The sequence below is a fragment of the Tripterygium wilfordii genome, chromosome 13 (genome assembly GCF_013401445.1).
Source record: "Tripterygium wilfordii isolate XIE 37 chromosome 13, ASM1340144v1, whole genome shotgun sequence".
Taxonomy (NCBI): Eukaryota; Viridiplantae; Streptophyta; class Magnoliopsida; order Celastrales; family Celastraceae; genus Tripterygium; species Tripterygium wilfordii.
In genome coordinates, this window is record NC_052244.1 from 16,003,380 (window position 1) to 16,031,209 (window position 27,830).

At 38.7% G+C, this 27,830-nt stretch overlaps 7 protein-coding genes across 10 annotated transcripts; 2 read left to right on the top strand and 5 right to left on the bottom strand.

Moving 5' to 3' along the window:
• Positions 1 to 218: 218 nt before the first annotated feature.
• On the top strand, positions 219 to 2,322 carry LOC120012071 (probable prefoldin subunit 2). The gene is made up of 2 exons (XM_038863318.1): positions 219 to 351; positions 1,663 to 2,322. The coding sequence occupies exon 2, from the start codon at positions 1,668 to 1,670 to the stop codon at positions 2,109 to 2,111; it is 444 nt and encodes a 147-aa protein (XP_038719246.1). The 5' UTR covers positions 219 to 351; positions 1,663 to 1,667; the 3' UTR covers positions 2,112 to 2,322.
• On the bottom strand, positions 2,320 to 3,351 carry LOC120012070 (preprotein translocase subunit SECE1). 2 transcript variants are annotated; one of them, XR_005471209.1, is made up of 2 exons: positions 2,533 to 3,351; positions 2,320 to 2,452 (listed from the first exon to the last, which is right to left on the bottom strand). XR_005471209.1 is itself a non-coding variant. In XM_038863316.1 (1 exon), the coding sequence occupies exon 1, from the start codon at positions 3,081 to 3,083 to the stop codon at positions 2,586 to 2,588; it is 498 nt and encodes a 165-aa protein (XP_038719244.1). In that variant the 5' UTR covers positions 3,084 to 3,350; the 3' UTR covers positions 2,468 to 2,585. The 2 variants fall into 2 exon arrangements, 1 of the variants encoding a protein (XP_038719244.1); XM_038863316.1 differs by lacking the exon at positions 2,320 to 2,452 and having other exon boundaries at positions 2,468 to 3,350.
• A 415-nt stretch (positions 3,352 to 3,766) lies between these two features.
• On the top strand, positions 3,767 to 8,683 carry LOC120013022 (protein OBERON 1-like). Of its 2 annotated transcripts, none has more exons than XM_038864627.1 (6): positions 3,767 to 3,994; positions 4,076 to 4,140; positions 4,699 to 5,123; positions 5,806 to 6,368; positions 6,488 to 6,554; positions 7,047 to 8,683. In XM_038864627.1, exons 3-6 carry the CDS (start codon positions 4,769 to 4,771, stop codon positions 7,487 to 7,489), a joined length of 1,428 nt encoding a protein of 475 aa, XP_038720555.1. In that variant the 5' UTR covers positions 3,767 to 3,994; positions 4,076 to 4,140; positions 4,699 to 4,768; the 3' UTR covers positions 7,490 to 8,683. The 2 variants fall into 2 exon arrangements, with proteins under 2 accessions (XP_038720555.1, XP_038720556.1); XM_038864628.1 differs by having other exon boundaries at positions 3,768 to 3,933.
• Positions 8,684 to 8,742: 59 nt separating this feature from the next.
• LOC120013023 lies at positions 8,743 to 10,561 on the bottom strand. Its single transcript, XM_038864629.1, has 3 exons — positions 9,834 to 10,561; positions 9,598 to 9,747; positions 8,743 to 9,241 (listed from the first exon to the last, which is right to left on the bottom strand). The coding sequence occupies exons 1-3, from the start codon at positions 10,467 to 10,469 to the stop codon at positions 8,948 to 8,950; spliced, it is 1,080 nt and encodes a 359-aa protein (XP_038720557.1). The 5' UTR covers positions 10,470 to 10,561; the 3' UTR covers positions 8,743 to 8,947.
• Positions 10,562 to 12,669: 2,108 nt separating this feature from the next.
• LOC120011749 lies at positions 12,670 to 13,290 on the bottom strand. Its single transcript, XM_038862859.1, has one exon. The coding sequence runs from the start codon at positions 13,203 to 13,205 to the stop codon at positions 12,831 to 12,833; it is 375 nt and encodes a 124-aa protein (XP_038718787.1). The 5' UTR covers positions 13,206 to 13,290; the 3' UTR covers positions 12,670 to 12,830.
• A 2,224-nt stretch (positions 13,291 to 15,514) lies between these two features.
• On the bottom strand, positions 15,515 to 18,337 carry LOC120013611 (FCS-Like Zinc finger 8-like). 2 transcript variants are annotated; one of them, XM_038865484.1, is made up of 3 exons: positions 17,289 to 18,337; positions 16,365 to 17,208; positions 15,515 to 16,200 (listed from the first exon to the last, which is right to left on the bottom strand). In XM_038865484.1, the coding sequence occupies exons 2-3, from the start codon at positions 17,156 to 17,158 to the stop codon at positions 16,095 to 16,097; spliced, it is 900 nt and encodes a 299-aa protein (XP_038721412.1). In that variant the 5' UTR covers positions 17,159 to 17,208; positions 17,289 to 18,337; the 3' UTR covers positions 15,515 to 16,094. The 2 variants fall into 2 exon arrangements, with proteins under 2 accessions (XP_038721412.1, XP_038721411.1); XM_038865483.1 differs by having other exon boundaries at positions 16,365 to 17,201; positions 17,286 to 18,335.
• Positions 18,338 to 21,863: 3,526 nt separating this feature from the next.
• LOC120013495 (uncharacterized N-acetyltransferase p20-like) lies at positions 21,864 to 27,129 on the bottom strand. Its single transcript, XM_038865328.1, has 2 exons — positions 26,621 to 27,129; positions 21,864 to 22,204 (listed from the first exon to the last, which is right to left on the bottom strand). The coding sequence occupies exons 1-2, from the start codon at positions 27,051 to 27,053 to the stop codon at positions 22,119 to 22,121; spliced, it is 519 nt and encodes a 172-aa protein (XP_038721256.1). The 5' UTR covers positions 27,054 to 27,129; the 3' UTR covers positions 21,864 to 22,118.
• Between the last annotated feature and the right edge of the window lie 701 nt (positions 27,130 to 27,830).

Consider the following 27,830-nt stretch of genomic DNA (forward strand, 5'->3'; position numbering starts at 1 on the left):
CGGGTTCCTCTCCTCTTAAAAAATCATTGTGTCGGATTAAACCCAGTCCGATAACCCAGAAATTGGCCCGGTGTATCCTCCTAGTAATTTGAATCGTCAATGGGTTGGGCTTGCTGTAAGCCATCACGCTCGGCCAGCTTAATCAGCCCTGTATTATGGGCTGGGCTCTTGTTTTAAACCGAAATCTAGTCCTTTTATATACAATTAAAAAAAATAAAAAAAATTCTGCCAAATTGAAATCTCGAGCTCTCACAGGACCGAAGTCTCACATCTGCTTGCTAGGGTTCGATTGATAACACGCAAGATAACAAATCTAGACAGCAAAATTGAGCCTTTCTTGTGGCTTCGAAGGTAAAGAAGAGACTCTGCTTGCTTATTTTCCGAGTCAATTTGATCCTCTCTCGGTAGCTTGCGGACTTAGATTACTCCTTTGGTTCTTTCGGATTCGGTCCTTGATTTGGAGTTCAGTTAGATGGAAGGCCTAGTTTCGGGTTTGGGATCGGGCGTCTGTTCTTTCTTTTTATGATTGATTTTGGCGTTCAATACTTCTATGGATTGTACTATTTTTTTGAGTTTCTTGTTTGATTGGCCTGATTTGTTGCTATTTTGATTTATGTTTGATTATCTTCTGTAGCTTTTAGATGCTGATGCACGTCTTTTTGTTTTGATCATGATGGATTGTTATTTGCTCTAGCTTATACTGTTATTACTTGTGGTTTAAATTTACTTAGTCGCGGAACCTTTTTTCGAAGGATGCTAAGTTATAACGTAGGAGACGCTTTCCTTCAAAGGCTATGGACCTTGTTTCTAGCACAAATATATTTTCTGCAGATGTGCCATGTGTTTTTACATTTAGAAGGTATTTGATTTGTAGCCATAAACAGCTGCATCTTACCGATCGTGGGTGCCAATGCAGTGACTAATATGATTTTTGAAATATGTTGATTTGCTTCATGGGAGTCATGAGACTGCTAAAAGTGATCACTTGCAGCTGTGTGGTAAAGTGTTTGTGATGCCCGTTCTAAGGTGAATTAAAAAAAGCATTGTGTATTTGATTTAGCATTGTGAAATGCTGTTTTAATAATAAAATTGTTTCTCAAGATCTTCCATATAGTTTAGGGTTGATATCTGTATTTCCTCCTTCAAACCAATTTTTATTTGTCATCATTAACTTTGATGGTGCTGAGCTACATTGAGATTGATATGTGTGTGAGTTATTGCAATGTTATAGAATACCATCAATAAGATTATTTTATCGTGAAAAACTTCTCGAGTGTGTATAGTCACAAATCCACCATAGTTTGTCTGATTGGTAGTACAACATAGATGATCAAGTAGCTGGTGTATGAGTTGTGGTGAATCATTCTGATTAAACATAAATTCAGGGGCTCAAAAAATGTAGTGGCCTCCACGCCTAAATATTCTGAATTGTCTTCTGGACAATGTTATCCCCCCCCCCATCCCCCCTCTCTTTTCTTTTTTGGACAATGTTAGTTTGTTTGCTTAGCAATATGTCCTCTAAATTGGTAACAAAAATTTTCCTGGTTTAAGTGACTTGTATTAGTTATGGTTGTATATGTTGATTATCAGCCATGATGAACTACTTGGGGTAATCTTTTCCATTGAGGAAAGGAATCTGTAATCATTTGTTGTGATTTGCAGAAATCATGGCTAGCGGAGCTGAAGGTGGCAAGGCGCCTATAAATGAGCAAGTAGTTGCAAACATGTACACCACAATGAGATCTGAAATGAATCAAATATACTCAAAGATCACTGAACTGGAGATGGAAGTGAGTGAGCACTCATTGGTCATCAATGCTATCCAGCCGCTTGATCCTTCCAGACGGTGCTACCGGATGATTGGGGGAGTCCTGGTTGAGAGAACCATCAAAGAAGTGCTTCCTGCTGTCCAGCGCAACAAAGAGGGGATCGAGGAGGTGATTACCAGGCTCAATGAGGCCTTACAGAGGAAGAAAAAGGAAATTACTGATTTTGAGGCCAAATACAAGATTAGGATTACAAGGTCCGATGATGAGGTGAAAGGTGAGGGTGCCCGGAAAGAAGGTTCCGCGCAAGGAGTCCTTGTAGGTCCAGCAGCTTCAATTGAATGATGAGTTCTTTATTTCTTTTGCCTCTTGGATTAAATTCCCATCTGCTATTCTGCTCTGCGTATGGTATGGCTTGTAATTGGATGTTTGGTTTAGCAGCAGAAGCAGATTATAAGCTAAAATTGCTAGATGTGATTTTATGTTTACTCTTTCTTGTACCAACTGGAATGTGGGTTTGCCCTACTACTAAATGAGGCTTTCTCCTCAGCTCTAAGTACCATCAAGTGGCAAGACGCAGGAAGAACAAAGTTGTGTGGATCTAATCTATTTACGGAGACAATATTGTTACGGGAATCGGTAAATTCAAAGTGTTCTTGGAACTCAAAGCGGACAATATCGTTGATGTGAGTAAGCTTGGATTTCTGAAAATAATAGATATTCTAACACTGTATTTGCTAATTGAAATTCTCAACTGCCATTGACGATACAAGAAAATGACAATCTGACATTGCTTTGATGATAAGCTTGGTGCATCCATTAGCCAAAGAAGTCCTGAACGCCCTTACCAGCGAAAACCCTATCGGAGAGCTCGGCCAAGACAGCATTTACAGTGAGCAAGACCACACTCGATCCCGCAATAATCCCCAACACAACCCCCGTGGTCCCCATAACCTTCCCAAACGCCGGCCACTCGATCTCCCTAATCTCCTCAGCTACTCCGCTCCACAAATCCCCTTCCCCTTCCTTCTCTTTCCTCTCTTTCATTGCCTTCTTGATCTCCTCTCCCAACTCGCTCGACTCAACGGGTTGACTCTTCGGCGACTTCTTTCCGGTCAAGACCTCTGGCCTCGCGCTCTCTTCTTGGCTCTCCTCAACGGCCTTGCAGACGAGAACTCTGTGTTTTCGTTCTAAACAGAAGGTACTGACAGATTGAGATTTGAATTTTACAGAAGAAAATGCAGTGATTGTCTTTGAACGTGTAGGGGAAGAAGCGAACCCCGGGAGTTTCAGAGATATTGGGACCGCCATTGCCATTTGTGTTCGTGTGTGATTGTGGATTGGGGTCGATGCTTACAGTGACGTTGATACCATTCGTTTATACGCATTATTCCGGGCCGAGCCCATTATTCTTGGCAAACTGTGGGCCCACCTTTTTTGGGCTAGTTTTATTACAGTACTGTAAAAAACAAAGCCCAACTCTTGGTTTGATCTGTCATCTGTGAACTGTGATGGGCTTTTCACGAGGCTACAGTCAGTGACTCAGTGGTATGATATTAATGGGGTTAAGCCCCCTTCAACCTTCATTAGAAATCATTGCAATTTCTCTCTCATTTTAATCATATACGTCCATTTTATTTAATGATAAGATATCCAAATAAATTTTTGAATTTGATAAACAGATTGGATATTTGTGATGACCACTACAATAACTTTTATTGCAGGGCATTCGTCTAGATGCTAATGAATCTAATCTCAAAAATTATGAGAAGATACCCTAATCTATATCCCTTGATTAACGGTTGGTCTAATCAAAATAATCAATAAAGTTATAATTTTCGAAATAAGAAATTAAACTTTGGTGGACTTATAATTTTTTTTGCATTTTATTTTATTTACTAAAATTTAAAATAATTCTCAAAAAAATAAAATTAGTAGGATGGAATTATTATTAAAAAAATAATTGGGTTGGGGTGTCAAGTTTCACGCAGTCGGACTGTCGGAGAATCCCTGGCGCGTGAACAATTGTAAGAAACCTGTTTAAAATATGTCCATGGAAGCTACAGGTGGCCGGGGCGGGCAAGAACGCCGCAATAAGATTCTGGGGTTATAATCGTCATTTCCACTACCTCGGTGGTTCTAGTTGTTTATAATTCAGTGAACGACTGTACGTTGCTCGGAGCTCCTCTCTCTCTTGCCAGGGCCTAGGGCTTCTGTCTCTGTTGCCAGTTAATTGTTGATTCTTCTCTTCTGGTGCTCTCTCTGTGTTTCCAGCATCGTCGATTCCTCATAAGTTGACTTCTTTGCAGGCTAATCTGTGTGTCAAGATTTCTCGGAGCTTGTGAGTTTGAAAAACACCGTCTGCTTCTTTAAGGTGATTCATATTCTGTTCAAATAAATGATTTCGAACCTGAAAAAACACTGATGTTAGCTAATTTTAAATTGAAGAACTTGCATTCGACGATCTCCTTGTATCTGGAAAACGATTTGTGTTCACTTTCTATTTTTTCAACGGGAAGGTTAATTTATTTTTCTACCTTATTTAGGCATTTGAAGTTTTTCTTTTTCTTTTTCTTTTTTTCTTTCTCCAGTATAGACTATAGACTATAGAGTTGCAAGACAAGATTCCTCCATGGTTTCACGGGGGGCTTGATCTTTGTTAAATTGAAGGATATAAGACTGAGGGGACAGAATATCAACTTGTCCGGCTCCTTTGTCACGTTGTTGGTGCTCTTTTGTTTTCAGAGGAATTTCATTTTTAATGATTCCAGTTGCATGCCATATATTCTGAATAATTATGCACTGTTATATGCTTTAAATTTTATCTCCAGTAAATTGTCTCTTTATAATTCAATTGGTTTATGATTCCTCAAAATGCTTTCAAAAATTCCTCTAATTTATGTATTTTGTTGTATTCTTAATTACTTAAAAGATGTCCAAACAACAATGGGTGTAGCACATCATCATCAGAGGTTTTTTAAATCTGAAGTAGAATCCAATCCATGGAGACTGACAATGAAAGCAATATGAGCGAGATGAAGGAAAATAAATTTTTTTTAAGGCCAGTTGATCCTGAGGATTATGGTGAAGGATTGCCATATGCTCCTGTAGATTGGCCTAATCGGGGAGATATTTGGGGTTGGAAAGTGGGAAAAAGAGTTGCCTTGCAAGGCCACTTTTTGGATAGGTATCTGTATCTTCCAAGTCGTCTATGTTCGAGAGATTCTAAGAAGCGAAGTTTTAAAAGCAAGCTTTCGGTTGAACATTACATCCAGGCAACGTTCCCTAATGCAGATATTGATGCATTTTTCGCTTCATTCAGCTGGAAGATCCCTTCAAAGAATCAATCAACAAATGGTTTGTCATAACAATATTGTTTGCTTATAGTCTCTCAATCTATTTAACACTGCCTTGCATATTAAGATCTCTTTGGTGGTTGCTAAGAACTCTTTTCCATTCCCTAAATCAAAAAATGAAAGCAGTAAACATTTTCCTAAACAAAATGCAAACTTACTTGTATCTATAAATTGTCCTAGGATTTCCTTTGTAATGAATTTCTTTACTCATTCGCTGGATATTTGGAAAGGTAGTGAAGGAATAGATGACCACACTTGTTTCGGGCAGTGGAGAAAGATTAAATGAAACTATTCTTTTGGATGCATTGGATTCCTTGTTTCTTATATTTTTTGTTGATAATTTTTTATTTTAATTATACCAAAAGTAGAAGGTAGAAATAACTAAGTGGGATGCTCTATATTGGTGTTGTAGCTAAGAAATTACCTTTAAATCAGTTTCTTTTTCCAAAATCATTTTCGAACGCCCAACTTCTATGAGTAAATTTCTAGTTTTGGAAAAGTATAAATTACTGGCCCATATGTTTGTTATATGCTCCCAACAAGCATTAGTACCGTTGATAATGGCATAAACAATGTCACCGTTTACTGTTTTAAAACTCAAAACTCCCCGCCCCTCTCATAACTTCATGAATCTTCTGTTTACCTTCATATTTTCATTGTTCAGTGTTCTCGATCTCTGATAGGTAAGTCAGTGTTGCGTAGTTTGGTTCCTTTGCCTCCAGACACAGAACACTCTGAATCTGTTTGCCAGTCTGATACCATAGGTTGCAAGGCTGGGAATAAGACGTGTAGCAGTTTCATGGAAACAGCAGAAGGATCACCTTCGGCTGTCATGCCTTGTGATATTTGCTGTGCTGAGCCTCGGTTCTGCCGTGAATGTTGTTGTATTCTTTGTTCCAAGACTGTAACTTTAGATTTTAGGGACTACAGCTATGTCAAATGTCAAGCAATAGTGGGTGAGGGATACTTATGTGGACATGTTGCTCACATTAATTGCGCTCTTCGATCTTACTTGGCGGGAACAGTTGGTGGAAGCATTGGTTTGGATGCAGAATACTATTGCCGGCGATGTGATGCAAGGACAGATCTAGTTCCGTATGTAAAAGGTGTTTTGCAAAATTGGGAAGACATCAATTCCCGGGATGACCTTGACAAAATTCTGAACATTGGCTTGTGCATTTTACGTGGATCTCAGAAAATTGGGACAAGAGAGTTACTGAACCGCATTGAATTGGCCATGGCTAAGGTAAAGCTGATGCATTCTGGGTAGAGGAATAATTACTTCCTTGTTTTTACGAAAAGCCCTTTTCTTCTCCTTTTTGAGTGCTAAAATTTATTAGTATGACTGGATTGTATTTATGCCAGCTTAAATGTGGTTCTTCACTTGAAGATATCTTTAAAGATGAAGATGGTGCCCAAGTTATTTCCACAGGTAATTTTTTCTCTGCCTAGTTTTCCCTCCAGTCAAATCAATCATTGCCCATGAAAATATAGTTTCATCAGTGCACTAAGGGAAATACTTGTTCTCTCTCTCTCTCTCTCTCTCTCTCACTTTTTGTTTTGGGACTACTGTCTTTTGTTTTGTTCTATTGAAATGGGTTTATACTTATTTATTGTATAACAGCTTACATCTATCGGGTTTTGGGAAGTTACTGAGCTTTGCTGCATGTTATCTAGTACACACAGTGCTAGAAAATGTTTCAGAATTAGGGAAACCTATGTGGGATGAAGCTCTTTGGGCCTGGTAGTTAAATGGTAACCAGTAAGTGTAATTACACCGTAGTCCGTGGCTGCCCTTGTAAGCACTTTCTATCTTGATAGCAAATCAGGGTGGATCCCCAGACCTATTGTTGAATGGTGTTAATCATGTGTGATGTGTCAGCCTCTGGTACTTGTATTTATTTTTTCATCTGTTCATGTACAGGCGTACTAGATACAGGAAATGCCGCATTGGAAGCTACAAACGACGAAGATTGTGTGGATGATAGAACCACCTCGCTGCAAGTTGTAACAGAATCATCTGATTATCTGAACGAGTCTCTGAAGCTTGAAAATAAGATTGATGAGGTTCTTCAAGCTCTGCGTAAGTCCCAGGAATTAGAGTATAAAATTGCAGAGGAGCAGCTCCATGCTCAGAAGAATTATCTTCGTAATCTATATCAGCAATTGGATAAAGAGAGGTCAGCACTAGCACATCGAACATCACGCATTGAACCTGGTAGCTTACATGCTGCCATCTCAAACAGATTGGATCAGGTAAACAGAGAAATCGTGAAACTCAAGGAGATGGAAGAGGTGGCTGAAGGATTTGGAAAGACCCCTAACCGTATTTTGAGGGAACACTTTGGTATGGAAATTGAGAAATGAAGTTTATTCCTGCCAGTGATGGGTTTGCAGTCATGTTCATCAAATCTTCCCGTGGAGCTGTTTTCATTCTTCGAACTGTGATCATCACCTGTGAATTTTTTAGTCTATTTCCGCGTCGTGTGTGATGAAGTTACATCCCTGGCGAATGTCATAGGAAGGACTTCTTGTGCTCAGGATGAATTTTTGTTCCCTGCAAAATATGCAGGATGCAAGTTCAGTAGTATAATTGCCTTGAAGCTGCCATAATCCGAATGGATCAGTTAGATAAGAGCAATGGAGTTGTGGGTCTGAAAATCCAAGGCAGTTCAACTGTTTTTGTTTTGTTGGGTCATCTGGGATCACTGGGCTGAGTACCGGGCCTTGACCCAATAAGAATCCATTTTCGGCTTTATCCATTTGTAACTTGGGCCTGGTTCTTTTCGTAACTTGGGTTGGGGGCATTCTAAGAAGCCCAAAGGCCCAAACACCTTCCATCGTTCCATACCTGCCATTCCCTCCACTACTCGTTCCAAACCACCAACCCAAGACTGAAATGTCAGCAGTTGCCACCACCAAACACACGACCCTCCTCACCGCCCTCTCCTCCTCCACCTCCCTCTCCCACCTCAAGCAAGTCCATGCCCTAATTCTCCGCTACAACCTCTCACATTCCCACTCACTCCTTCTTAACCTCCTCCTCACCTCCTGCTCTCTGTCCAGCCTCAACTATGCTCTCTCCGTCTTCTCTCATTTCCCCACTCCCTCGCCTCCTCTCTCCAACAAATTCTTGCGCGCTCGTCTCGTAGCGCCAAATCTCAAGATTACCCTCTCTTTTTTTTCTTATGCGGAAATAAGAGGATAAGGGTTGGGTGTGGACAGGTTTAGGTTTCCGCTGCTGCTGAAGGCGGCAGGGAAGGTGTCGATGCTAAATGAGGAGAAGGAGATATATCGGTTGGCAGAGAAAATGGGTTTTGACTTGGACGCGTTTGTGAAGACGGGTTTGATGGGGATGTATTGCGCTTGTGGAAGAATAATGGACGCGCGGTTGGTGTTCGATAAAATGTCTCAGCGGGATGCTGGTTACATGTAGTAGATCTTCTTGTTTGAACTTTCCTCTGCAATTTTGTATTTACCAACACTAAAAACCAGTAGTATGGAAACTTTTCTAATGATGCTGCTTTGATAATTGGAAAGAAACATGCTGATGCTTATGCATGTATATATTCCCTCGTTTATCCTTCTAATGTTTGTCACACACTGTTACAAAGTGCAACAATGAGAATTCAGTATGGCTACTTTCTCTTGAATTTCCCTGTGATGAATGCACCATAGCATGTTGGGCAAAATGATTATATTCAAAGGAAGCTACGGTGCCAGAATATAGAACAAAAGACTAAGAAACAAACACAAGCAAAAGTTTCTGACTAGATATGAGGAGTGTCTAATCAGGTATGCAACATCTGATATCTAAGGATTCTTTCATGTTGGGATCTTCACTTGTTCTTTTGCAGTGAATTGAATGTACTGATTTTCAAATGCGGTGGAGAGTAGCCAGAGCTCTTGCTTCATCTTTTCAACTATGCTTGAGATCTTATATTTCAACAACTCCATTGCTGCTGAGACCAATCTTGAGTTATGATTCATGACCGAACTCAGTTGATAGTCAAGAACCCATGTATTAGGATCTAATTGCACCACAGAAGTACTCCATTTCTTCTGCACCCATGAAGTGTTTGCCTTATGAAGTAGGAAATGAGCATTCCCTTCCGGCCACTTTTATATCAACAAAAACAGGAGTGTCATCAACTCAAATGATAAATAGAGACATTAGTTTTGGGGTTATGCAATTTTGGTCGCCGAAAAGTTGTCAATTTCCAACTCAATCACCGAATATTCGCAAGTTTCAACTTGGGAACCCAAAGTTGATTTCAATATGCCCGAATAGTCGAAAATCCGACCGAGTGTGCATATTGGAACAATTTTCTACTTTGCATGCTCAAGTTGAAAGGTTTGAATATTCGGTGACCAAGTTGAACTTGGTCAACTCTTTCAATGATTAAAAATTGTATTACCTCGATTAGTTCCACCACTAGTACTTGAAACTAAGTAAAATACAGCTTTTATGATACCTCTGTCACTCTGCCTGATAAGGTAGTGAACGAACGGCTAGAAAATCCAGTTGGAACCAATCCTGAGGTCTGCAAAGGCCATCCCCAAACGCTGACTTCCTCTATTGCTGATTTGTAGAGTGTGCAGCGAGAATTCAAGAACAAATTGTTCTGCAATTCGATGTTTTAGAAAAGAATTGTCATTAATTGATGAAAATGGAAGTATTTAAGCTAAGATTCAATTAACTGTAAATAACCTGATGGATTTTCCATGCTGAATTCGCATAGCTGCAATTCGAAACCTTTCCATCAACAAGAATCTTCAACTCATTCTGTAAAAATCTTAACCTGCCATTCAAATCTCGTGTAACGGAAGATTTGTGACCGATAGACGTCACTACCTCTGGTGACAACACAGGCCTGAAAATCCCCGAAACCATCCAAGAAAATCCAATTTCCACGACCAAAATCAAGCTGAAACACAAAATTAATCTCCTTAAGAAACTTCTAGTTCCAGCTCTGAAACCCAAGTTGTTGCTCCCTCTGTTCTCCGATTTCTCATTGAATCTCACTCTGGCAGTCGATTTGAGAGCAGGGGGCTCCAAATTCTGGGTAGTATTCGATCTGGGTGTGGACATAATTGAGGGATCAAACGAAATCGGAGTTCGCTCTACACAGGAGCCAGGCCCGGAGAACTTGGTGAGGGAAGATTTTTTGATACTGATTGGCATAAGGTCGAGAGTGGCATTGATGCTCGCCAAACAAATGTCGCAGTCGCAATTGGCATCTTTTCTGCAACCAGGGAAATAGCAGCTGTCTCTCTCTTCCATGGCGGTAGTGGTTGTACTTGTGGTGCCTGATGAAGATGACGATGCTGTGAAGTGCGATTTCATGGCTTCTTCTTTCTTTCTTCTCAAACTCCGTTGTCTTTCGAATCTTTTGAGCGTGTGCGAGCACCGGATGATATCCGTTGCGAGACCGGATTTTGAAATTTGAATAACTAACGGTCATCTTGTGTCAGAACAGGTGTTAATAATGGACGTGAAAAGACAGGAGTGCCCCTGTTTTCTTTTACGTTATTTATCATTAGTTATTATTATTTTTTCAAGTTAGACAACTCACAAAGAGTCTCTTTTTAACACCAACGAGAGGTAATTCAGTTGATAATCGATTGAATTAGGTATATGTGTGTCTAAAATTCTATTTCAATGAGAAATATATTTCTCCACATCAATATCTCCATCATAAACGTCTACAACATTAACATATTATTCATAAAAAAATTTAAAATTACTTGTCCATCTCCATCATTTCTCAGAGATAACTGATAAGAGAAATTATATTCTAAAATTATATTATATTATATGTTTAGAATTGGATAAGGAATATATTGTAGTAGAGATTATCTTGACAAATTATTTATATTTCATATCCATAGTAAATTCTGATGTGGAATATTATTTCACAAAATTTGATGTTATAGATATTTATTTTAGCTACTTGCATCAATTTACATATACACTGATGCCAAGTGTTTTTTACAACGTCAAATCTTATTATAATGGCCAAAATCAATATTAATTAGATGTGATTCATTTATTTTATTTTATTACTATAAGATTTGATTCATTTTGGATCTATATACTATTTCCCTTAATTAATACACACATGACCAAACAAAACATATGTGGGGTGCATTGCATTTAAGTGGTGGTTGTCATTTATAAGAGTGAAGAATAAGTTCCCACGTGTGAAGTGGATTGTTTTTGTCATTAAAAACATTGTCATCCAAGTCAAAAACTTGTCACAAAGATTTGACAATATATGCTGTTCAAAGAATGGGACTTGCATATGTTAATATCTCCCACCCATAGAGTCCAAGATGGATCTTCGATTAGTCCCACATAATTAATGAAGCAAATGGTCTATTTCTATACTTGCATTAGTGGGTTGGGAATATAAAAACGGATTATTGATTGAGATGGTGAATTTAATTATTATATCTCTTAGTTTAAGCGGGAGGTAAATTAGTTTAAGTCTCATAGGTATTTTCATTATAGCAATTAGCAAGAAGGACCCTTGGCAGCGTTTCTGTCCGTCCTTTTTATTATTACCTGAGTCGTGTATGTTGAGTAACCTTATTCCTTGTCTCTGCCGACAGAAGGAACACCTTGGACTCTTGGAGAGCCAGGTAAAATATGGTCAAATGGACAACGAAAACATGTTTTTAGAATTGTTAGACTTTCGCTAACAATTTTGGATCGTTGGAGTGACATTTAGTCTATATGGGTTGTACAGAATTTGGTGTGGGGGACCTACCCATATCACTCTTCTTAATTGCTCTGTTTTTCTGGTCTGGTGTCATTAATTAAAGATGTAGTCTTTTGATCCATGAACTAATAGTTTAGTTAGGCAGCAGAGGATATTTGGTGGACCAGAAAATCAGATGTAGCCGATCCTGGCTGTCCAGAGATTCAATGCCCTTGTAATGTGGTTCCTGTGAGTGACATTTTATTGGACCTGAATTTGAGTCTTCTACAATTTACAATAAAATGGCATTAACATGTTTGATCAAATAACAAATTCACTATCTGTTCAACTCTCACACCTAACAGTTTTGACGTTATTTCACGAGAGTTTCAGCTTACTCTTAAATGTCACCAGTGTGGACTAAACTGGACTAGTGGCTCGAGTTTATAACTGGATAGCATGTTGGATCGGAGAATTCTTAGTTACTAAAAAACACTCACCATTTCTACCAAGAAAGTGTGAAGTACGAAATAAAATATAAAATATACGATATAAAACTCAAATAATTCGCGATTTCATGCATTAGGTTTTCCTGGGTTGACCCTTAGCTGAAACAAGAACATTATGAATATAAACAATTAGAAGAAAATGGTTGATAGAGAAGAATAGAAAACAAGCACAGAATCAATCAAAAATGCCTGTTAAAACTGGTTCTAGTTGAAATGTCTCTGTTTTGCAGAAAGAAAGAAAAAGGAAAAGGAAACCTTTTGTTCTTGCATAATGCACATATGGTTAAGAATTTTATTTTCCTGGAAAATTTGTCTCGTTTGGCAAGAAAAAGGAAGAGTAAAAGCAATACCCATATCAAGTGAAAGACTAACGAAGTAATTAGCATCCTCTCTATACAAGGCAAAGTTTGACAGTCTTATTAATACAAACAAGCCCTCTCTCTGTTTCTTCATCTCTGTTTTTTTTCTTTGTTCTTCCATTGAAGATGATGATGATCAGTACAGCTTAGTTCTGGCTGATCTGCTGTATTTCTTAGAAGAAGAAGAAGAAGAAGAAGAAGAAGAAGAAGAAGAAGGAGAAGAAGCAGCCAAATCAGCTGATCTCCTCCTGAGCATCTGCCTCATACCATCAGCGACTCTCACTGCAGGATTTGATTTGAATTTCCCACAAAATGACATGTGAGCCTTCACTGCTTCTTCCATCCCAAATGTCTTATTATTTTTGCCTCTACTGACTTCATCCCTCACAGCCTCTGAACACAACCCACAAAGCCATTTCCCATCAAAATTGTCCTTCACTTGGCTAATATACTCTTGGGTGCAATCCTCTTTCAACCCACAACACTCACATTGAACTGACTCAATCTCCATTTTTCCTCAAATCACAGAGAGTCTTTCTTGACCATAAAAAGACTCTCAAGTGGCTGGAGCTTGAGGGGGCATGGGCTTGATTTGTGTTTTGTCTTTGTTATTCTGATTCTATGGATTTGTGTTCTGTGCTTATTGACTTTGATATAGTGATGAATCAAATACTATACAAAATATATAGGGTGGTCGACATCACCATCAATTGCCCTTGTGGTGGCTCAACAGCCATTGAATCATCATCCGACGGCTGTGAATTGTTGATGTATATGGTTAATTCATTTTCATACTGTTAATTTTTTGAAAGAGAACTTCATTGATTTAATAAGGGTACATTCAGTCAAATGAAGGGAGTGGATGGATGACGAAACCTCCTCCAAAATGACATATACTTACTCATAATTTACACCAAGAGAGGCTAAAGTATCGGCCAATTTATTGTCATTTCTTGGTGTGTAGTGTACTCGACAGTTGGAAACGAATCTCGTCTATTATAAAGTCATATATGGTGATAGAGAGGTTCTATTGTCGTTAACAGCTTGGACTGTCTCTAGAGCATCTCCTTCCAGGATTTCTGAATTCAAAATCTTGTGCTAACGTGATCCCAAACCTGAATGCCACAGCCTCCACCGTTGCTGGACCGCCAACAGAATATAACTGCATCATACCAGCCACCAGAACACGTTCCTTTATGGTCTTTGATTATCGCTTCAATCCCACCACGTTCCTCCCCCAGCTTCCACGACTCATCTATATCTTTATAGTTGGGAAACACAGTTAAGACCCAACTGAAAAGATATTGGGTCAAAGGCCCACTGAAAGTAGTAGGATCACAAATGCCCAAGCCCATGCATGGTCCCTCCCCTAGCGGGCCTAAACATCAGCCAGGGGCCGGGCCCCCTTTTCCGTACTTTGCGCCTCCCTATTGTAGAATTTGACAATTCTGACTTCAAATTATGCCACAAACCGACTTCTCTTTGATAGGCTTACCCATAGAGAATTTGAATTATAGTTCCATATTACATGACCAAAAACAATAAAAATCTCAATAATTTGGATCACAGTTATCCCAGTTGTTAAGTTGGACATATAGGATCTGAGTGAATTTATGCGCTCCACATGTTTCACATGATACATAAAAAATCTTATACGCACTACTCAACAACTAAAATACCAATTGCTAAGAGCTTGAGATCCTTGTCATTAGTTGCTGCTTTATCCAATGGTAGAGCAGTAAATTTGTATAATGTCATAAAAAAAAAAAAAAAAAAAAGGAGCGTTAGAGTAATTCCAAAGAAGAATGTAAAAGGGCATAGCGATCCCCATATTAAGGACTTGGTGCGTACAATCTAAAGATAAGGGTCTGTCTTTTACTTTATATTGGTGAGAAAAGGTAAAGTAAATTATGGTCTTAAGTCGACATCATAGACACCCTTCACAATTCTATTTAAAGGACCTCCACTTTTTCTTTCTTTATATCTGGCTTACGCACTAACCCACAAACCAGGCAAATCAAACAATGACATGAAAAATCTATGCGTGGATTCATGCCTCAGATGGGATTTGAACCCCGGTAACACAAGACTTCTTGTCATTAGGCCACACCATCATTGGCTAAAGGAGCTTCACCTAAGTCACTGGTCCAAGGCATCATGACTCGTTTGGCTAGGACCCCCATTCCCTGCCTTTTTGTTCAATGTGGAGGCTCACTTTTAACACATATATATATTCTCAGACACCTTTTCACCATCCCACTATGACGACGTTAGATATCAAATGAGACCAACCAAACACACTCAAAAACAATTCAAACCTTTTTTAAAAGGCAAATCTCCATTAATAAAAGATAATGTTTAAAAAAATCACTGGATAGAGAAGTGATATACCCTCCGAAAATAAGCTAAAAAAAAAAGAGCAAAAATAGTCATTTAACAAAGAAAAGAATTGCCTTTTAAAAGACGTTTGAATTATGATAATAGAAACAAATCTCCCGCGTTTGCGATAAAATTTACCATTTTTATCCGTTATTCAAGCCTACTTGTTTGTTCATAGGCTTGTGTATAGAGAACTAGATTCCTTTTAAAATTAAATAGTGTAGTAGTTGCCTTATCATAATCAAATAAACAATGCACGTACAATCTTCATTTGAGTATCATATTTAGCAATGTTCCTTAACAATAATCATGGCTCACACCATATAGCATTGAAAATATCAAGTTTCCTTTATTATATGCCAAAGAAGTCTTCACAAATCAAGTATGGTGAAGAAAAGGAAGAAGACGACAAAACATAAATAAGAAAAGAAAAGAAAGGAATCATTTTCAATTGATGTCATTGGTTCTGTCATTTGTGTGCTTAATCATGAGTGGATTACTAGTATATATTAAATGCTAAAGATAAAGCAATAATTAAAACAATGTCTTACATCAACATCATTACACACCAACCCTTTGATTGGTGCCAGAAAATGAAGACACATAATACATTAGTAATCACCTAATAATTCATTTATTGAAGAACTACTCTACAAACATTCCAGCCAAAGGAGCAAGGAGAAAACATCTCTACAAGGTATAAACCTTCTCCCACCAGAACATTCTGCACCACGCTTGACAATATATATTACTCGGTCGAAATGCATGCGGGTAGATGGCCGAAGTGAGTTGTTGAGAGAAAACAACGAGGGTTTCACAAAGAAATATATATTGGTTCAAACTCTAGATGTCGGACACCGTAGAGTGTAGACTCTTTAAGTAGAGAGCGATAAACAACCAGACTATCACAAAAGGCTTCTCATGATACTCATGCAATGTTTTTTGATTTGTAAGAGCTTGTGATCAGTAAAAAAAAAAGAAAGAAAAGGAAGCGAATACTTAATTAACAAGAAGAAAGCTATCATGAACAAGTCTCATAGCCATCATCATCTGCTAATTTATCAAGTCCCTCCTCTAACATCATCTCCTGGTACCGGCATTCGAGGCTGCAGAAGGCTTTCTCACCTCTGCAACAGAAAATTGAACAATTACATTCAATCCACAACAGCTAAGCAAATTCAAATATACTTCAATTGACAAACAATTTACACAAAATAAGTGGGTTCACAATTTCTCCTAAATCATGCCAAATGAACGCAAACCCATGTCAAAAGATTGAAACTTGACTAACCTGTACATGTAAATGTCTTTTCCCAGGCCAAGATTCTTCTTGCAAGCATAGCAGGAGCTCAAGAAATTCTGAAATGGATAACTTGATGGATCACCCAAAAACCCATTTTCTTTCCTGGAAGCAGGGAAGCCAACGACACCATAAGAGCTCTCAACTACGCAATCGTCGAAAATATGGGTGGTTCTTGGGACAGGCCCGTGCGCTATCACGCAAGTGTAGTCCTCAGAGAGCTCCATCTCGCTTGCACAAAGAGACCCAGTGAAGACCCGGGAAGAAACGGGAGTGTTCATACCAGAACCCTCCGACCCGAATTGGATTTTCTTTTGTGGAGATTGAGATAACCCGGAGGAGAAGGAACCCATTTGGGAATTCTTTGTTTTTATACCGAAGTCGGTAGGGGATTTTGGAGATTCTGTCAATGAAGAAACAGAGGGAAACAGAGGAGGTATTTGGATCTTCAACAGTGATCCGAAAAGAACCATTCTTGATTCGGATTTTGACAATTTTGGGTCACTAGGGTCTTCATCCTTGAGAGCTTCTACTATGGCAAGTCCAACCCCTTTTGGGTCAAGCTTGTGTCGTGGCTCGGGTGTTTTAGGTGTACTGACTTGTTCAGGCCGCCATGGATGGTTTTTCAATCCAGAGAAGGATTTGGTATCAAGAATGGAAGTTGGGCTCATGACAGCATCAGTTTCACAGAGGTTCTTGAAGGCTAAAGCAGTGAATAGCTTAGGAAATGAAGTGGGTTTTCTGTTTTTTCCTGTAGGAGAAGGAATTGAACCTTGGTCTGCCATTAATGTCTGGTTTTTCGTCGATACTGCTCTGAATCTCTACTTACTGCAAACGAAAACATAGCAGGTCAGAAAACTGAAAAATTGAGTTCATTCAATGAGAGACTGAAGGAGAGGCGTTGAGATTTACCTCAAAAAAAAAATTGCCACGGATTGTACTGATAGTACAGCCAATATACTCAAAACCCATCATTCTTTAACAAATAAGGAAGCCAAGAATTATTCATGGAATCACTCTCAACTACAACTCTACTACCTCCATTTCCAAGCACGAAGCCAAAACCAAGAAAAGGAATAACTTTTTCCCCAATAATTTTCTCGCTCAAACTCTCAGAAAGAATCACTCTATGCTCAAAACAGACATCCAAAGAGGACTCTTAACAGTCACTATAAAATGACCAGAGACGTGCATGCACTAGGCACAAGTAACAAAAGGGAAGGAAAAAAAAGGCCTTTACTTTTCTCCGTCTTTTACTGGTTTTTTCAAACAAAACAAGCAGACACAGGCCTCTATCATTATTATTTTTTTTTGTGATTCAAGCCTTACAAGCAGACAAAAGGCTTTAACACAAACCCAATTAAAAGAAACAAAGCAAACCTACTCCCGAAGAAATTTAAAGACCAAGATGAAACAAACAAATCGTGAATGAATCAATCAACAGTTTTTCTTCTCTACCCTCTACTATATATGTAGTGGGTTTTAGCTTATTTTTTGCTCTGCTGAGCTTTTTAAATTAAATTAAAAGCTAAAACCCACTGTGATGGTTTTCACACAGAAAGTAAGGGAGAGGACGTGAGATTGAGGGGGGTTGTTGGGTGGGTGAGTGTGCAGCTGTGTGCATGAGAATCAGTGGGTTTGTTGACAAAAACGACTATTCGGTGGCCAGAATTGGCAGTTTATTCACGTCGTTTTTTTGCCAAGAACTGCCATCTTCTATTCTAAACACTTCATCAATCTCTCTCTCTCTCTCTCTCTCTCTCTCTCTCTCTCTCCAACTCTTCTCTGCAGATGGTTTTATGACTTCTCTGTAGAGATTTTGATGGGAGCCTGAGCGTTTCTCTGCTTCCACTCAGATGCGATTATAAAAGCACAAACTTGAAGGCTGACGAGACCCCACCAGGCCACCACCACCTGTACCTGGCTCAGCTTTCTTCACTTGCCTAATTAACAGCTCTTGCTTGTTTTGTTTTGATTATTAAGCCCACTGTTTGGTTCTAGATATATAAACAAATGATAAGTCCTTCTCAAGCAATCTAACACATCTTCTAGGCCTAATAACTAATAACGACTGTCCAAGAAAAACAAAACTATATGAAAGAATATTAAGAGTAAATACTTGATCCATTTAGACATGATCTCTACGTCTACTTTGTTGGGTCTGACAAAACTCAACTCACAAGTGTAGAGATCATGTAAGCAAATTTGCATCGGATTATCATAACTCAATCGAGTAATATATAAGCCAATATATGAATGTCCGTTTCGTCAGCAACAATTTATGAAGAAGAAAGTCATACAGATATTTGACCCAAATAGGATAATTAAGTGTTAGTGTTTGAATTGATTTTCTAACAAGGGATGGGAGGGGGCTCCAATTCTTAACTCCAATTCCCTCCCAAAACTCATGTCTAGATCATGAATTTTCTTTTTGAAAATGACATATTAGAGTTTAAGAGTTAGCAATTAATGTTTAGGGTTTAGAGCTTAATTTTTAAATTTTTTGGGTTTAGAGTATATGATTTAAGATTTATAGTTTGAAATTTAGTTCTTAGAATTTTTTTAAAAAAATTTATTATATTATAATATTATGAATATCAAAATACTTAATCACACATTTTAATTCATGATTTAATATGATTTTAATAGATAATTTGAGTTAAAAATTCGATCAAGAATTGTAGCCTCTATCCCTTCTACACATGCCAAATCAAACAACAATTAAATAGTCCCACAAAAGAGGGCACACATTAAGCTATTTTTGAGCATGTTGACACCGTTGGATTGAGCAGTCGTCATCATCGTCACCAAAACACCGGGATCCTGGGCTGCATAGAAATTAGAAACCTCAATTGGGTCCCACTTTACTCACAGTTTAAGATACTGGATTCCTGGTTCGCACAGGGCCCACTGTTCAGGGAACAGTGGGGGCCCATCCTACAAGCTATGATGGGTCAGGTCACCGTTGCTACACCCAGAACCGCCACGTCAGGCTGTCACCTCTGACCATGGCCTCATCATGGCCATAACAATAATTCCAATTTGGGTTTGTTTTATACGACAATGGTAGATACCATACAAATATGAATTCAAAAATCTCTCAAATCTATTTGATATTTAAATAATCATTAATTAAAAACAAATATGTAGAGTTCATTTCACATTCAATACTCCACATTAAATAAGGTCTTTTGAGAGTCTCAAATATTATCCTATTTTATAAGCATTGATTCTTAATGTACTTGTAAAGTTATGGATTAAAAGCGTATGATATTTGACAAAAAAATACTCTCAAATCACTTGACGATAATTTAGTTGGTTATTCTTTTAACTTAGAGCGTATGATATCCGGAATCAAAAGTTCGAATCAACCAATCAATATATTTTCTTGTGAAATCTTAGTTCTGTGGATTTATCCCACTTATAGGCTCTAACCCCATGTGCTTCTACCCAATGTTATTCACTAGTGTGGTACAGTTGTTTTGATAATTCAAAATTTACGTCCACCTAATTGTCAAAAGATATGTTGGATTGGGTAGTTCTTTAGTTTAAAAAAAAAAAAAAAGAAGCTCTCACACAATACATGTAAGAAATATATATACATTGAGTGAATAATTATCATATTAAGCAAATTAATTCACTAGGTTTTTGTGAAAGATAATCTTCGTTTAATTTACATATTAAATTTCTCTATACAAAAGTGTTTGCAATAATTAAGCATAATGATGTACGATTAAACTCAAAAACCCTTCATCTTAAGAATGTAAAGAAAGGCCAATTTTAATTTTATGAGGTATGTTGATACAATATCCAAACCCATATGAAGGAATATTTTAAAACGAGAACTATACCCTCATTAATAATTAATTATAATAACATAGTGAAATTTCTAAGATGCATTGATGTCCTCTAAACCTCAAAGAGACAAGATTCGCAATGTGTGTGTTGTTTGCCAAAATAAAATTGCAATGTGGGACCCATATTGACTTGGTCTCGTCCTTGTTTGGATTGGGTCCATATCAACATTTGATGACGATGAAATAATTCGATGATTATAGACCCAAAAATTCACAATGAAGTAGTAGATGTCAATTGACACATTTGGCAATCTTCTAAAATTAACACTAGGTCAATCTTGAAGCTTACACCAATGTGGTGTTGGTCAGGAAAACTCCAACTGTGAAATTAGTTGATAGTGATTGGATTTGTAGTGAGAGAAGTAAAAATAGATCCCCCAAATGTGACAGGGACCTCCAATATTTATAGGCTTGATGATCACATGACCTATGAGCTGGCAAACACTAGACCCGTCGTATTTGGGATTGTAAAAGGGAGATTCTCAGGCCATGGCATGTGGGTCGTAAATTTATCGCGAGGCTCTTGTGCGCTTGTTAAGTAGATAGTCTAGGTCGTGGACTTATTGAGCTTGACAGAGGCTCTCGTGGGACTGTTAAGTAGACATTTGGGTGAGGACGAGTTTGGCCCATACAATGATAGGCCTTTGACGAAACTCAAAAGGGTGAGAAATTGAAACCCAAATATGCCATTTGCCACCAAGTCACATTTGTCGGCATTTTTTTTTCTTCCTTTCCATGAATAATACAACGTATTCGGTAGAAAGTAAGATTGGGTTTTATGCAACAAAATCCCTAATTTCAGTCCCTCTCCCCCCCACTGAATTATACAAATAAAAAAAATCCATAGTCTTAGTCTGAAACCCAAAAAATGAGGTAGCACTAGTGACAAGTGTGAGATAGTATAGTTGATGAATTTTTCTGGGTTCAAATTATATGGATTTGAGAGGTTCTGAATTTAATTCCCATTTTGAGTAATATCTTTGTGTTCATACACTGTATTTTGATCTAACTTACTTTATCATCAAATGAGAAATTTTTATACGCACATATCTAAATAATCCGAGTTTAAGTTTATATCGAAAATTGAAATGGTAAAATTATATGATATTATTATCGATTAAAAAAAAATATTATATAGATGTTTATGTTCCATAGTTTTTGAGTGGTCCGACCTTTTTCAATAATCACAAACTATCCTCTCTTTTTTGGCAGATCTAAGTGTTTGTGTGCAATTAAATGGAATTCAGAGATTGTTGTCAGAGGTAGTACACACACATAGATCATCACAAAACACTCCTTTAGCTACATTTGACACAGGCCTCCATGTACTAGTGTTTCTCCATTTTTTTATTTGGTGCAATTGAGTACAAAGGGACCACATACGCATTACTTATATGCATCCATTAACTAAAGGACCCTCTTATGTGATGGGTACTACACAGGGAAAAAAAATATAGGACCCTCAAAAGAATATGATAAACATTATGGGCCTCGAATCATGGGCCCATGATACTCACTGACTCATTTTTCAAGGCCCAATTTCTGATACCCACACCAATATGGGCCCAATAAAGGGCTTAGCAATATGGCAATAGACTTGAGGGGCCTGTTCAGGCTCTACTAGTTTTTAATATATATAAACAATGCATTTTATTTAAGTTGACTAAAGACTGAGACAACGTCTTCCACTTTCTACACGAATCTACGATACTTCTTCAACCTTTTGCACCAAAACAGAAGTTTCAATACAGTTCACAGAAGAAGAAGGACCACCAAGAGACAACACAGAGGTGGATTTTCACAACGGGATTAATATCAATAATTATAATTTAATTAGGGAATAAAACACCATGACATTGATTCAACTAATCATCAGTTGCACAACAAGTTAATTAACCTGATCAGTTGCCAAGAGACTGTAGATAAACACGTCTCTGATTTTGCCTTTGCAATACCCATAACTCCTCAACAAGCCTTCCTTTGCAAACCAGCATCCAAGGCCCAACCCGCACCCATATATGCATGGGCCGGCTGTAACCTAGGCCCACAACCAAGCCCAATCTCTAGGCTGGCCCGAAAACCTTGGCTGATGGGTTAAGGCAAGCCTCGCGCATATATGGCGCAAAGCTCGCTCCCACTCTTCCGATGTGGGATAAGGGAAAGCTCCAGATCACTGCATCATTCCAAGTTGATGCAAATGGAACCCCGCTATCACAACTGGATTAATTTGCTAGGAATAATGGTAAGATAAACACAAGGATAGAGAATCACTCTCTGAATACAAAGATGAGAATCACTCTCACAAGGAATCACTCCATTGAATAACCGAATTTTCTCATTACAAAATATGCTGATTATCTCAATAAAGGACTTAGCTATAAATAGAATTGAAACTGTCTTTCTTTGGCAACTACTTTCCATTATGTCCGCTAATCATGGTACTTGTCCGCCTCCTTCAATTTCTCCCTTAATCATGCAGTGATCCCTCCTCATAATTACCAATGTTCTTTCCCTTTGATTGTGCTGCAGTTAAACCATGATCTCCACCCTTCCTCATTCCATGCTGAATTATTGTCTCCCTTTCTTCTTTATTCTTTGTGCAGGCCCATGACCCTTCTAACAATGCCAGACCAGATCTATCACTCGCACCAATTCCCGCCGACTCACAAAAATTCGACTCCGTCGAATTATCGAGTTGATCAAAGCGCAATTGACCGACACCAAAGTGTGTGTGTGTACTTACCCCAAGTGTAGGGTATCGTCAAGTAATAAACCGGTGAGTCCGGTATCGATCCACGAGGAAGCAATGCAAATTTGAAGTGAATGATATGCAAATGACTAGCTAACACTAATAAACACAATGAATATCAAATTAAAGCAAGTAAAAGAAATGGGCCGAATGACTCGGTAGCATGAGCGATTTTGTAATCAAAGTAAGCACAAATTGGATTTAAAACAATTAATTAAAAACCTAGTCTCTAATCCGTCCCGGTGGCTACTCAGTTCTCATACTCAAGGTATCATTGCAAACACACACAACCATACACAATGCATTGTGTGATACTATCAATCATGCATATGCAAAGAGAATTGGGTTATAAGACTTCAATTCATACATGTAGGCCATCGGGTCTCTTAATCTACGATGAACGCAAAGGGATAAGCACCTAATATTATGAATTAATATTCCCCCTTGGGGCTTGGCTTGGCTAACACCCTAGTTTCACACTCAAAGATCAATTAACCATAACTCTCCCATGCACATTCCTAATTTAACCCAAAACCCCATCATCAATACACATAATTAATAGCTATGCAATGAAAAACTCAATTAATTAAGGAAATCATGCAATGGATTTAACAATTCTCAATCAAACACATTAGATGCAATCCCTAGACTAGACAATCCAAGAATACAATCAAATATATCATTCTCATATATCCACTCACACAACTATCACGAAATTAAAAGAGAAGAATCGAAGCTACGATTCTTTGAACATACCTTGAGTAATCGAAACCTTGCATCCACCTTTCGGGATTAGAAACTAGAGAAGAGAACTACCCACTCATGATTGTTGTAATAAACATCCAATCTATTGTCATCTAAATCAGAGTTTATACAAAATCAAGAGAAATCACCAAAAACAACAAAGAAAACTTAGAGAGAGAAACTAGATCTACACTACTCCTATGGTGGCTTCCTCTTGGAGAAGTCAATGAATAATCATTAAATCTCAACCTTGCAATATGTAGCCGTTGCACTTGCATTATTTTCCAAGTCTAGCTTTGCAAGATTTGAGTTGTCATGTGCACTTGCAGCCATCTTTGACCATTTGATTAAACTTGCACCAAATCTTGACCTTGGTATCTCCAACAATTTTGTCATCTTTGACCATTTGATCAAACTTGCACCAAATCTTGGCATTGGTATCTCCAACAATTTCCTTTTAAATGTGTAGCAACTTGCAGCCATCTTTGACTCCAAAAATCAAGTAAGATCTTCTTTTAAGTCAAAAATTGCAAGCAAGAATGTTGTCTTATGCACAACCATTGGATTCACCTTTAAATGATCATCTTAACCCTTCAAGTCTTGTTGTAATCTAATCCATTCATAATTCAAAACAATTCAATCTCGGCCATAGATTAGTGTACCGTTGGAGCTTGTAGTCTTCAAGAATATCTTCATAATCTAAGTCCCGACACCTCACAGCAAAAAGTGTCCAAAAAGTGCTCCAACTTGCCCGAACAAGGTCCGATTCCTACAAAACCAAGGGGAAACATTTGTAAGTGTAAAATTAAGCTAAAATGCAATCAAATACATTAACTAAGTGCTAGAACATCCTAATTAAAGGACATTAGAACCTCAAAATAGAGGTCCAATCAGCAATCCACCAGGGTCAAAAACAAAAGTATTTTTCTTGCCAATGTAATTGATTCTCAAGAACACAAAACACACTCTCATATACTTCCCACGTATAATAAATTTGGCCAGGAACCTTGGGTGACCCACAAAGACACGTTCTATACCTTGTTGGTAACAAAGGAAAAATCTGATAGTTTCAACTTTACCCCCAACTCTAATCTCCACCAAAGGAATTCTTTTGCTCCAACGCTGTATGTCAAGCCATAAGGCTATTATCCTTTCATCAAACTTGAGTTCTACACCGTAAGTGACTTCCATGAGATGTCTTCTTTCTGCCATTATCACATCAGTTTTATGGTCGAGATATATCCTGACATGCTGGTGTAATCTTTGTATTGTAAGTGCACATGCTGTAACATCATGCATAGATCTCATAGCCTTCCCAGCAAAACTGCGTTCAATTCTTATAGTGATGACATGCCCATTATGTATAGAGGTACCTAGACATCTTGAAATTGTGGGGCTTCCTAAGTCAAGGCACTGAGTTGAAGTAGCATTTGCTCTCTCACAAAGATGCTTCCAACCACCTGGATCGAAGATCAAAAAATTCTCCACACCCCATTCAACATTTTTTTTATGTAGGATATTGACTTCAATCCTACCTTTGTCCACTCTATTGTGCACAGGCAAAACATAACCCTTGCTATTGTTTGTATCCTCAAAGAAAGAGTCCACTAAAATTGCATTCGGTAAGGAAATCCCAATAACCAAATCAACATCTTCTTTACCAAGATAATTATAAGTGGACAAAGGATCAAGCTTTGGATTTAAATCTATTACCTCTTTGGCCGTTCCACACTCATGTTGGATTATTTCAAACTCTTCACCTAGAATCTTTTCTTTGTCAGCTTTCTTCTCATAGACTTCAAGGCTTGCAATTAAGTTTCCACCCTCCTCTAGTGTCTCAATGTTTTGTTCGGCATTAGTATAAACCATTGTTGGTAATTCCACCAATGCTAGATGCCTCTTGTCTTCTTCTCCAACGGCACAAAAAGCTTGCTCCTCAACGTTGCTTGAGTTATTTTCTGGTCGATGTCGAACACGCAAGAACGACTCAATTTTCTTGAGGGCTTCAATAGTTCCTCCTTCTTCCAGTACTCTTGAGATCGAATTCATCTTTTCTGAAATAATTTAGATCTGTTGATTTACCTCGGAAAGTTCTTGGGAAAAACTCTGACATTGAAGTTGGGTGAGGGCCATAGGAGTGCAGCTTCTTTTGGGCATTTTGTCAAATACCAGAACATTTCGAGTTCGTGCATAGGAGTTCACATCATAATCTTGGTGAAATTTACACCCTTGCACTCCAACATAACCATAATGACCAGTTCCCAAAAGCCCAATCTCTAGGCTGGTCCGAAAACCTTGGCTGATGGGTTAAGGCAAGCCTCGCGCATATATGGCGCAAAGCTCGCTCCCACTCTTCCGATGTGGGATAAGGACTTGCACTCCAACATAACCATAATGACCAGTTCCCAAAAGCCCAATCTCTAGGCTGGTCCGAAAACCTTGGCTGATGGGTTAAGGCAAGCCTCGCGCATATATGGCGCAAAGCTCGCTCCCACTCTTCCGATGTGGGATAAGGACTCGCTCCCACTCTTCCGATGTGGGATAAGGGAAAGCTCCAGATCACTGCATCATTCCCTCCGTCTTCACAACGACACGTGTCCCACGTGCAGGATTAACACACCTGGGCACGTCTCGTGACCCGGGGCGAATCACTCGCCCACCCGAGGGCACACATGCACCCACACACGGAATTGATGCAAACCAGCATCCAAGGCCCAGCCCGCACCCACATACGCATGGGCCGGCTGTAACCAAGGCCCAGAACCAAGCCCAATCTCTAGGCTGGCCCGAAAACCTTGGCTGATGGGTTAAGGCAAGCCTCGCGCATATATGGCGCAAAGCTCGCTCCCACTCTTCCGATGTGGGATAAGGGAAAGCTCCAGATCACTGCATCAAGCCTTCCTTTGCAAACCCAACTTTCTCAACCACCCTCTGAGACCCCTTGTTCTCTACATCCACTAAAACCGGAAGCCTCACCAAGCCAGGCATTTCGTCGAACACCTTCGACACAGCCGTCTTCAACGCCAGTGTCGTTATCCCCTGCCCCCAATACTCACTCGCCAACGCATACCCAATTAGTGCTCTACACTCATCTTCCTCACCAGATTCCGGCTTGATCGAGATGTATCCGATTGAACGGTCGTCTACACATATGGATCGATGCCAGGGGTGAGGGATCGCGACTTTTTCAAGGTATGCCAGTGCTTCTTCTTGACTAGTGATGGCCTTGAACCTCACGTCGCGAGTCACTCTATCATCACAAGCCCATTTCAGGAAGTCATCGAGGTCGGAGAGCTTGTATGGACGAAGAGTTACTCTGGATGAGTCCATCGAAACAGGCCACAAACTGATGCATCTCTCTAGCTATCCACACCAAATTATAAATGATTTCACGAACCTTTAGGTCTAGTTACTATTTTTGGGTCAAGTCATTTTTTTTTAAATTTGGAGTTGGTAGTAAATGACTAATGAGTAACCACTCCAAATAAAAAATGACTTGACCCCATATGGTCTCTTGATTCATGCTCGATTGCTATGTGTTAGATATAAAAAATGTCTATATCCTATACTGATGTCATTTAGTTGATTGAGTAGAGACTGAGTGAGCGACCAATATAAAACAATAATTGGACGAATTGGGAGTCTAAACGAAGTAAATCTATCAAGCATAGTAGTTATCCAAACACCTCAACGTGTAGAGAAAGTTGACAACGTGAAAGTTATATAGCCCATAAGAGATGTGACAACACCAAAATGTGGGAAACACGCGACAACACCAAAACGTGGGGAACACGTGTCAATCGATGACGAATCAGTTATTCAACACTACTGAGCAGTTAAAAGAATATGGGACACTTGACAACAATCCAACGGATCCAATTGTAAATACCAGTGTTAACAATTTTGTAGAACATCTATATAAGCCTACATTTTAGATTTTGCAATGATTGATCAATCGAAGACTAAAAAATAGCATGTAATTTTCGTTTCATAGCATTTCAATTCAATCTCCTTTTTTTTACAGTTTCTTCTTCTTGTACTTGTGCCTCTTGAAGACCAATTTATTTCTCGCATTTGCACCCCTTTTTGGGATTTTGTTCCAAGGGG